Source organism: Petromyzon marinus, unplaced genomic scaffold (genome assembly GCF_048934315.1).
Source record: "Petromyzon marinus isolate PM22_M1 ecotype Great Lakes invasive population unplaced genomic scaffold, UKy_Petmar_22M1.pri1.0 PM_G_Scaffold_48, whole genome shotgun sequence".
NCBI lineage: Eukaryota > Metazoa > Chordata > Hyperoartia > Petromyzontiformes > Petromyzontidae > Petromyzon > Petromyzon marinus.
The window spans coordinates 1514632-1526307 of record NW_027423000.1 but is presented as its reverse complement, the minus strand read 5'-3'; the positions used below and the strand labels follow the sequence as shown (position 1 = coordinate 1526307).

Sequence of the window (11676 nt, the reverse complement as noted above, 5' to 3'; positions counted from 1 at the left end):
CATTAAATAACACGATCTAACCCAAAAACCTTGATTGTGAATAATATTGGTCGTGAAAGCCTACGTGTTAAACTCAACATAAATAATATGTCGAGAAAACCACGTTTACGCATCTGCGTGAACGTGGACACAACGTTGCGGACATAACCCACCCCCCAAGTCTATCACTGTGGCAGTCAGAGTGATGGCGTTGGGGGCAGGGTGTCTCTTGATTGATGAGGAGCGAGGGACGCACGTGGGGAGGGGGGCAGGGCTTTGTGGAAAGTGGCTGCAGGTGTGTGTGGGATGAGATCATCTCGGGAGCACGTGGACTCGTGATGAGCACGCCGTGATGACTAATTTGACAAACAACAAGATCTATAAAAGGGCCCTCCGCTGACACTGCGGGGGTGTGGATTCCACTGCCTGCCTGCCCGCCTACCTGCCCGCCTACCTGCCCGCCTGCCTGCCTGCCTACCCGCCTGCCTGCCTGCCCCACCTGCCTGCCCTGCCTTCCTGCCTGCCAGCCTACCTACCTGCCTGCCAGGCTGTGTACCTGCCTGTGCACCTGCCAGGTGAGACTGCCGACGACGGGGAAACTCGTCCACGGCCCGTGGAGCACGTCCCGAAGTGTCGCACCGTTTGCAATCGGAATGGCGCCACATTGCGGGCGAGTTTTTTTTCGTCTTCACGCGAAAGGATTTCGCTCCTTAGCCGCTTCGCCCCGAAGGGAGCGAGCGAGTGGTCAAACTTCCGGCCTTAAAAATATAAATCTGATGAACGTAGGTGGAGTCAATTCTTGACCCGATTTCAGTTCCCTCGCTCACGGCCAACGTCAGTGACGATTATCTGAACCGGTCCTGGGCCTCCCCTAGGTATACTCAGCCTCAAATGAGCACACCTGGTGCGATGGGTAGACCTCGCCACAGGGGAGACAAAGGCGGCCGAGCGTGGCGCCGCTACTCGCTAACGGTACTTGCCTCGACGGTCTAAGGCTTGCACGGGGGACCTTTGTCTTTGTGTGTGCGTGTGCAAGTGTTTCACGGTGGGGAGCATGAAACTCCCCGGCCCATCGCGCTCTTCAGACGATACCGGGGAGACTCATCATCCTCACATGCCCTCACCCCCCTCCACCAGCAGCCACGCTCCATTGAGACTACCGTAGTTTCAAGCATGTAACCCGCAGAAATTCAGATAGCCCGCACCTCCATATACCCCGCATGCATTCATAGATTTAACGTCGTTACCGCAGCTTAATTCCATCGTACCCACCAAAGTGACGGCAGTCGAGTTGGTCACGATCACTGTGGCTAGGAGATGTTAACTCCCTCGCCTGGTACGCAAGCGGTCGTGGGTTCGATCCCGCGTACCACGCGAGGTAATGAACATCTCCCAGCCACCATGGTGGTGATGATGATGATGATGAGCGAGACGTGAAAACTCAAAACATACGGCAGCGGGCATCGTCAGGGTCGAACCCACGACCTCTTGTGTACCAGGCGAGGGAGTTAACATCGTCACCACCGGGCCGCTTCTCTTCTGCGCAGCGCCGCTGACCACGAGGATTTCGATGGATCCCCTGCGACGTGTGGACTGGTTCCCGCTGGGGCTCTGCGCCTTGGCACAGCTGTGGGCAGTCGCCAGCGCCTCCTTGTGGTGACCGCAAGCCGCCGCCACTGCCGCTGTCTTCGTCCTCACTGCTGCGATGAGAGCTCACAAGTTTCGACGTCGATTTGAGCACCCTTCTTACCTTGCCTCTATTTTGCACACTCAATACGGTTGTTGTACGGGATTTTTTTTATCGTGTGCGTGTATATACATCACATATACAGTATCTAGCGCGGTATATTGGGGCACCATGGTGGCTAGGAGATGTTGACGACCTCGGCTGTTATGCAGGAGGTCGTGGGTTCAATCGCGACCTTGACACATGCCGTATATTTGGAGTTGCTATATTTTCCCCGTGGTCGTCTTAAGAATTTTTATTCCGGGGTCCTCCGATTATTCCCTCCACATTTAGAAGCACGCGTTGAGAGTGTTTGCCTACTGCTGTAAGTGTCAGCGTGATGATCGCCAGGTCGCCGCTGAGGAAAGAGTCACTTGGCTCGGCCGGGGTCTTGCGCGCTAAAAGACAATCGCTTGTTTCCCATCCTGCGCCCATGTAGCGTCCTCCTCCGGCGTGCGGCACGCACACGCACAGTCGGAGACAATGCAGTCGCAGGAGGCACCGTCTCTTATTTCCGTTACACCAACTCCGGCCTCTCTCTCTCGACCACGCTGCCGTACAGCCGCGGCCCAGACACGACCCTGAACCGCGTTGCGTCGACCGAGACGACCAACCGCTGTCCGGCCGCACAATTACCGGTGAAGGCGACAATGAGAAGAAGAGTCCATTCCCAGTACCGGCAGCCCGGAGCGCTCTCACCGCTGCTTTTATATTGCCCCTGGCCCCTGGCCTGGCCTGGCCCCGCCCCTGGCCCTGCCCTGGCCCCGCCCCTGGCCCCACCTCCCTTCTCAAACCAACCAGAGGGTTCCAGGGGCCTCCCTCCCTGTGAGGTCTTCCGTGACCCTTGCCCCGGTTCCTCCGCCCTGCCGGCACGCAGCGGCCGTGTGTAGACTCTCGACGGCGTGAGTGCACTTGCTGTCCACAGCAGTTGCCGCCGCTGGACAGCGGTCGGCGCTGTGTCACTACACAACTTCAGAGATAAATAACTCGTGTGTGTGTGTGTACATCGTGTAATATTCAAATTTACAAACCTGTAGAAATTCCACAGATATTTGCTCTATTTAACTTTTTATCATGTAGCACTTTTTCAGGAGAGGCCTGGCTATCGCACTTTATAGCTCAAGAAAGTGGCCGATATCATCATCACGTGCTGATTTATAGCAGCAGCCAAATCACTCCAAACGCGTAGAGACGTTGATTCTAAACCAGAGGGACCTGGAGATGAATCCACGCAACCACGGGGAGAGACATGCAAACTCAAAACGTACATGCAGCAGCAGGAATTTTTTAAGGGGTTGGGATCGAACCCACAACTGCCTGCGTACCAGGCGAGGTAGTCAACATCCCCCGGCCACCGTGACTTCCGCCCCCATCCCTCTGCAGGTCGCTCGCACTGTGGGCCCCCAACTTTGACCCCTCCGAGTATCGGCCGCTGTGCATTTGGGTGCCGGGGCTGTCTCCCGCACAGCGCAGAATATGCCTGCGGCACCGGGACCACGTGGCGCACGTGGCCGAGGGCGTCCACCTGGCGCTGTCCGAGTGCCGGCACCAGTTCCAGGGCAAACGGTGGAACTGCACCGTGCCTGGCGCGGAGGACGCACTGGACCTCGTGGCCGAGTCGGGTAAGGGGTCAGAGCGAGCCCGCCACATCCACTCGCACCTAAGGTGCCCGACCGCTTCCCCGAGACACGCACACAGAAGCTTTTTTTGGGGGGGAAAGGGGGTGGGGTCGCCCACCTCCCACCCCTACGCGACTCTGCTACGGAGTTCCCGCGTTCCTCCTCCAGGGGTTTCCCCCTCCCCTACGCGACTCTGCTTCGCAGAGTTCCCGTCCTCGGGCAGCGGGAGATGTCCGCGGGCGGCCCAAGCGGCCGCCCCGTTATCCCGATGGCAACCGCCTTCGCTCTGGGCCAGTGCCAGGCTGCGGCTCGCTCGCTTCACTGCTCCTGACGCTCCTGGCACGCCTCTTGGGGGTCCCGGACGTCCCACCGGCCCTAGTTCGCTCCCCAGGTCGGCCGCTGTAAAAGCAGCGATCGTAATACCCGTCACCTGATCGTTTCCCTGTCCCGAGATATATTCCGCGGAGTTGGAGACGGCGCTCGGCTCCTACCCGCGGCGACGATCCCCCTGGTCCCCACTCGTGTCGGTCCTTGAGGGTGGGAGCTCTCCCCAGCCGCTCGTGCTGCTGCCGCTTCTGAGCTGTGCGCCCCCACGCCGCCGATTCGGGGGCTCTCCTTTCGCAGGGCCGCGGAGCCCATTGTTCGGTCCCCGGGCAAATCCCGTGAGAGGGGTCTGTCTCTAAATAGGCGACGTTTTCCCTACCACCTGCTTGGCGTGTTCTCCCCCAAAACCCCTTCCCACACCGGTCTGGCCGCACCGTCTCCAGCTGACGGGGCGGGCTTCACGCACGACGCCCCCCTGGGAGTCTCCCCAGGCTCGCGCGAGGCCGCGTTCGTCTCCGCCGTCACCACTGCCGGAGTGGCCCACGTGGTGGCGCGCGCCTGCCGCCAGGGGGCCCTGCAGGGTGCTTGCTCCTGGGTCGTTCCCCACGCCATGAAGCTACCGCCGGATGCTCGGCGGGGCGGCTCCGGAGACGACGTCGAATACGGATACCAATTCACCAAGTGGTTCGTGGATGCGGGCGATCACAATCGTGGCAGCGGGCAAGGAGGGGAGTCTTTGGCGATGAATTTGCACAACAACGAGGCCGGCCGGCTGGTGAGTGGGTGAACGGGTGGGTTGTGCATGTGTGTGTATTGTCATTAAAAAAACAAATGTAATGGAAAAAAGTTATTTTATGCGATCAATGCAAATTAGGTTCGGCTTTGTCGGCTCGGGTTGTATTACCAATCGTGATTGATGCAATGATTCTCGCTTTAACTTTCACCGGTTATATTCTTGGTTCTTTCGGTGAAGTCATGTAGAAGGGAAACAATAAAATAATAAAAAAATAAAAATATGAACATTAAAATTCTCACGACGTTTCGACTGCAACACAAACAATCATCATCAAAATTTGAAGAAAAAAACACAACTTTTTTCAAATTTTCTTGCTGTGGTTTTCACACCTGATGATTGCTTGTGTTGCAGTCGAAACATCGTGAGAATTGAATTGGCTTATATATTTATTTATTATTTCATTTTTCCCTTCTACGTGACTTTACCGAAAAAACCAAGAATATGAATCCCTGCAATCACGAAAGCTTTAAATCAAAATTTTACCGGTTTATGTTTCAAGTACAATAACGTCTGGTCGCAGGATACAGTTCTTACATTTAAGATTATTGTTATGCATGAATCTTGATTTGAAGCTTTCGCGACTGCAGGAATCCACACCCCTTTGGGTTCTTTCGGTAAAGTCATCACGGAGGTAGAAAAAATAAAACGTCCACGCTGCTTTGATCGCAACACCACAAAGCGGTCGTCTTTAGGGCGAAAAAGCATACCCCAGCAGTTGAACTGCTGGAGCAGCGAGAGAGCCGTTACACACAGCAAGAGGTGATGTTTGTGGCGAAGGGCACGCTGGGTCTGAGCTGGAAAGGAATTCCATCCCCGGACGCAGGCACAGGTGCCGTCGTGACGTCACCGCCACTTGTTAGCGAACGGCGGTTGGTAGTGGCGATTATGATGGTGGCGGTGAGTGTGGTGGTGGTGACGATGATGACGGTGGTGGTGGTGGTGCTGCAGGCGGTGTACAATCTGGCGTACATGGGCTGCAAGTGCCACGTGTTATTTGGCACCTGCATGCTGAAAATCTGCTGGCAGCAGCTCGCCGACTTTCGCAGCGTTGGGAACTTTCTGAAGGTGAGCTCACGGCTGCAGGTGATGAGACTGCACCCAGAGGAGGTGAGTGTGGGGTGGGAGTGACGAGGATGAAGCCTTCTAGATTTGAAGTTTCATGACCGCAAGGATATTTCGGTAAAGTCACGGAGGTAAAGAAAATAAAAATATTTAAAAAATCACGACGTTTCGATTGCAACACAAGCAATCGTCATCAGGTGTGACAACCACAGCAAGAAATTTTGCTGAAGTGGGAAAGAAGCCGGAGTCAAGGGGTTTATACTGGGCATGGTGGGGGTGGGGGAACCATCACGTCACCATACATAGCAGGCGTTACCAAAAAGATTTCCAAAATCTTAAAAACAAGCACAAGATCCAGGTCCGATTCAGTACAGTACACAACCCCTGATCTAATCCCATCTGTGAAGGATGTCATTCCTGACATGCAATACCCTGGAGTTTACAAACTGAGTTGCATTTGTTTCGATTGTTACATTGGGGAAATGAAATGTCATGTCTCAGACCGTATCCGCGAGATTTGAAATACGGCAGGACTAAATTTTCCGCCGTGGCTGATCACTGCTACAACGCCGTGGGCTCCCATGATATTGTTTTCTCCGAGACCAAAGTGCTCTGCAAGCCGTCTGGCTACCATCAAAGATTTGTTCATGAAGCCATCCAGATATACAAACACAGACATAACTTCAACCCAGAGGACAGATACAAACTGAGCAATCATTAAAATGTGTTATTAACCAAGTAAAATTGAACAGTTCATAGTTGTTCCCTCTTATTTACCGGATACTAGTTTATTTTACAGAGTTAATTACATCGTCAGCGCTTGGCAGTGCGGCTATTTTGTTGCGAGTGCCACCATCCGTGTTGGCGGCAATCGTTGTAGATGCGTGGCTCTCTCCCCACTGGCCCCTCTTCCTGCACCTACAGCCCCGCCCACTCCCCCCCCCCCTACCATGGCCAGTATAAACCCCTTGACTCCAGTTTCTCTCCCACTTCAGTAAAATGTTCTTGCTGTGGTTGTCACACCTGATGATGATTGCTTGTGTTGCAATCGAAACGTCGTGATTAAATTTTTTTATCTTTTATTTTCTTTACCTACGTGACTTTACCGAAAGAACCAAGAGTGAGGATGAATCCATAGGAGGGTTACAGACGGGGGTGGGGGGTGGGGGAGGGGGGGGTCCCTCACAGCTAAGGGAGCTCCCCGCATTCACTCAACAACCACCACATCCCCTGATGACGACGATTATGGTTGCCGCAGGAAAAGTACGACAGAAGTTCCGCCGTGCAGCTGGTAAGCCACAACGGTGGGGGCAGTGCCGGAGGCGCCAACGGCGGCAGGGGCGGCGCCGCCCGCTGGCCCCGCCGGCGTCTGGAGGCGGTGAACGAGCGGTTGACGGCGCCCACGGCGAGCGACCTGGTTCACGTGAACGCCAGCCCGGAGTATTGCGAGCGCGACGAGACTCACGGCGTCCCCGGCACGGTGGGGCCGCAGTACAGCATCACCTCGGAGGGGGCCACCGAGGGACGCTCCGTCACGTGCTGTGACAGAGGATACGACACCTCTCAAGGTGCACACCTCACCCCACCCACCCCCCCTCCCCTCCCCGAAAATAAACTAAAACTATTCATTAAAAAGCGGCAACTATTTCATATTACATAAAATCCGTGATCTAATCCCATCTGTGAAGGATGTCATTCCTGACCTGCAATGCCCTGGAGTCTACAAACGAAGTTGCACATGTGGTGATTGTTACGTTGGGTAAACGAAACATCACGTCTCTGACCAGATCCGCGAGCACAAGGCAGATCTGAAACGCTCCAAACATACAACAGCGGTCATTGTCAGAGTTGGGATTGAACCCACGACCCCTGCATATCAGGCGAGATAGTTAACATCTACTAGCCACCGTGATGATGATGAGACGCAGACTCCAAATATGCAGCAGCAGGGGCAGGCATCGAACCCACAACCTCTGATGTCTCTCTCTACATGTGTGTCACATTTCAGTGAAAGGACATTTTCGGAATTTTTCTAATCTGGTATCGAGCAAAAATGTACAACTCAAACATAGCAGCATTTATTGTTGAAATTACGGACGGCCGAAACACGGAATTGGGAGCCCGCGATCTGAAACGGAGTCAGCCATTTTGATTCCGCTCAGCCACTCGGCTTTCCACAAATAAACCACGGTAAAAAAAATGATCTCGTCCAGGAGCGTGAACCGTTGGAACAAACTCCGGTCATCTTGGTAGCAACGGCTTTTTGGCTCGGCCATCGAACAAAGGCGGTGGTCACTGCATCATTGCGCAGCGCTCTCGGATGTGCTTCTGTGGCCGTCTGGAATGCTCTTCCGATATTAGAAGGCGCTTAGATTTAAAGCTCTTCTTTAGAAGCACTTTTAGTGTTTGCCCTTCCCCCGCACCTCCTGAGCATGGTTAGCTACGTACGGTGTGAAGAAGTTCAGCACGCACACTATACACTGCAATGCACGACTACACATCACACACTATACCAGTGGTTCTTAACCTTGTTGGAGGTACCAAACCCCACCAGTTTCATATGCGCATTCACCGAACCCCTCTTTAGTGAAAAATAAAATGTGATTTTTTTCAAATTCAAGACATAGATATATTTTTTTACTGGTACACAAAATGAGCCGTGCATGAACATTACCTTGTTCAAAGAATAAAACCAACACAATTCATAAACTCACAACAAATTACATACCTGGAAATCAATGTGACTTCTGCTGTTGCCTTTGAGAGATCAGTTCAGATATGCGTGGCTTCACCTTGGCAAGTGCCACTCTCATGTCATTTTCACAGCAAAGTCTGTTCCTTTTCTTCGTTTTTATGTCCAGCATCCTCGAAAAGGATTGCTCACAAAGATATGTTGTAACAAATGGTATAAAAAATCCAGGGCTTTCTTAGCAATAACTGGATACTTGTTCATTTGTCGACACCAAAACGTTGAGAGCGTTGTTGTTCTGAAGAGTTGCTGTTGAACCTGGCTCTGCTGAATTTCAATGATTTCGTCGAGGAATTCATCATTGACATCTGCTGTTTCAACAGCAAACGTGAACGGCTGTCTCACCCATGCTGGATATGACTCTCTTGTAGGGAAATATCCGTCGAGAGACTTTGCAAGCTCATCTAAGTGCGTGGCAATTGTTTGCTTCAGTTCCGTGGATACAGAAATATCTCCGATTCCAGACACATCTTCGATCTTACTTGCACAGTCGTCCAGAAGCGGGAAGTTTGCGAAGTTATTGTTCTATGTTCGTCGTTTCCATAACGGTAGCTTTTTTTGAAAAGCCTTCAGGTGTTCTTCCGCTTCCATGATATTGACTCCACCACCCTGCATCTGCTGATTGAGATGATTGAGAGCTGCGAATATATCAGCCATGTACGCTAAAATGAGAATGAACTCAGGATTTTTGAAGCAATCTGCATGGCAGTGTTGGTGCTCTTGCAAAAACAGGGCTAATTCCACACGCATGGCAAAAACACGATTCAGCACCTGTCCCCGGGATAACCACCGAATATTAGAATGGAGCAGAAGTACCTCAAATTCAGAGCCCATTTCTTTACACAGCTCACTGAAGATGCGGTGCCTCAGAGCACTTTTTCGCACATAGTTCACACATTCCACCACAGTTTTTAATACTTCTGCCATTTTTGGAGGTAAGTTTTTTGTTGCCAACGCATGCCTGTGCAGAATACAATGCGTCACAATGATGTGTGGTGCATCGGCCTTTACTAGCGCACCAAAACCAGACTTTCTTCCCAGCATGACTGGAGCTCCGTCCGTACAAACTGCAGAAACCATATCCCATGAAAGATTGTTGTCTCTGAAGAAGTCATCCACAAGCTTCTTCACATCGGCTGCCTTAGTTGTTGTTGTAAGAGGCTTACAAAATAAAAACTCTTCTTTAATCATGTCGTCTTTCACATAGCGTACAAAAACAGCAAGCTGGCTTAGATCAGAAACGTCTGTGGTTTCGTCGAGTTGAAGGCTGAATTTTGCCGGGCTTGAAATCAGATCCGCGACTACTTGAGCCAAGATGTCTTTACTCATGTCTTCTATTCTGTCACTGATGGTGTCATTTGAAAGGGGAATTTGGGATAATTTACCTTCGGCCGCTGTTCCGAGTATCAGATTCGCCATCTTTAATGCAGCTGGTTTCACAAGTGTTTCACCAATGGTGTGTGGCTTGCCCTGCTTTGCGATCAGGTAAGCAACTTCGTACGATGCTGTCAGGATCGGTTTGTTAACAGGTACAAATCCAAGAGCAGGCAGAGAGGCCCTTTCATCGAATCTGGCTCTCTTCACCCTGAATTCAGCAAGTGTTGTGTTCTTGTATTCCCCGTCTCCATGCAGCTTCAAGAAGTGTTCCTTTAGTTTTGCCGGTGCAAGACTAGAGTTGCTCAACTTGGCGTTGCAAATCATGCAGATAGGACGCTCACTCCCATCACGTTCCGTGATACATGAGAATCCATGTTGTACATATTCGTCCGACCACTTTCTTCTTTTGCCCGACATAGTTAGTATGGATAAAATATTAAAGAAATCACACGACGTACGACAACAACAGTCACATGTTGACTACTGAGTACGCACTAAATTCCCCGCAGCGCTGATTGGCCAAGCAGTGTTGCATGATCATCTGCAGCCAGTGATGGCCAAGCGGGCCGTGTGTGTCATCACAAATTTACACAATAATTCAAGTGTGTCCGGACCTCCGTGGCAGGGGCTCTGCCGAACCCCTGAGATCGACTCACCGAACCCCTGGGGTTCGATCGAACCCAGGTTAAGAACCACTGCACTATACACTACGCTGCATGCTACACTATACAACTATACAACTATACACCAATCTACACTATTCTACACTACTGTAATGTCCCTCGGAAAACTTGCCTTTGTTCTTTTTTTTATTAGGGCGCATCGTGCAGATAACATACTTTCATATCCTACGGTACTTCGCTATGACCAGCATATACAGCGCTTGGGCTAGGATAGAAACAAATACTTGGGCTAGGATAGAAACAAAAACTTGGGCTAGGACAGCCACCCAAGCAACGCCGGCACGGAGACGGCGGCGTCAACGGCGATCGCAAGATTGCGATGAAAAAAATCTCGCGGTCAAAAAAAAATATCTCGCGGTCAAAACGACGACGCTTCTCGCGTTCGTTTCGCACTCTCGCCCCGTGCTGTTCCCCCCCCCCCCCCCCCCAGTCACGGTGGAGAAGCAATGCGGATGCAAGGAACAACTCCACTGGAACGTCGATTGCGAGCTGTGCCCATGGACCGATCAATTCTTGTGCAAGTAGCCTCAAGCCGCAGCCTAGGGGTGGCCTCGGCTGAAATCGGACTCCATCTGGTTTCAGCCCCAGGTCCTGCGGGTGTTTGGTGACCCCCACGAAGTTTGTTTGGGGCACCACGGCATCCAGCATGCCCATCGCTACGAGCCGCGTCACACTATACATTACACTACTACAAACGCTACACGTTGATACGCTACACTTCACTACCCTACTATACACTTGTCAACATCCGCACATGGTGAATTTCCACAATGCAGAAGCACCGTTGTTTTTGACCGTCACCACTTGAATGCGGTTAGTGACTAAGTGGCCTTGTTGTTCCTTTTAACTCCGTTCTTGTTAACGCCGCGTTTTGCCAAATGTTAGAAACATTCACTCGGCACACTGAGGGTTCACAGTGCGGTTCGGTGACCCCTACAAAGTTGTTTAGGGAGCCGCCCCTGCAGCATCCGTCATACCCTTCACTGAGCCGCGTTGCACTGTATACACTTCACGCTACACTTGTAGACAACCTTGCCTATAAAAGTAATTTTCTGTGTGTCTATCTGTGTGTGTGGACGTCGGGGATGCGTTCCTGAGTATCGAAACGGCGTTATACCGAAGCGATTGATAGTCTGATGGTGGTGGTGGTAGTGGTAGTAGTAGGTGGTGGTGGTAGTGGTGGTAGTAGTAAGTGGTGATGGTGGTAGTAGGTGGTGGTGGTGGAGGCGAAGGGGCTGAGAGGCGATGGATAACGAGAGAGGACGAACGGTGATGCTGTCAGCGACGTGAGTGTGGGGGTTGAGGCGACGCAAATCGGGTGGCGAGGTTAATAAAGTGACCACGTAATTTGCGAAGCGACG

At 52.0% G+C, this 11676-nt stretch overlaps 1 protein-coding gene across 1 annotated transcript; it reads left to right on the top strand.

Moving 5' to 3' along the window:
- Positions 1-399: 399 nt before the first annotated feature.
- On the top strand, positions 400-11378 carry LOC142917390 (protein Wnt-5b-like). The gene is made up of 7 exons (XM_076062041.1): positions 400-554; positions 1527-1635; positions 3089-3327; positions 4092-4423; positions 5393-5509; positions 6765-7074; positions 10746-11378. The coding sequence occupies exons 2-7, from the start codon at positions 1550-1552 to the stop codon at positions 10838-10840; spliced, it is 1179 nt and encodes a 392-aa protein (XP_075918156.1). The 5' UTR covers positions 400-554; positions 1527-1549; the 3' UTR covers positions 10841-11378.
- Positions 11379-11676: the final 298 nt, after the last annotated feature.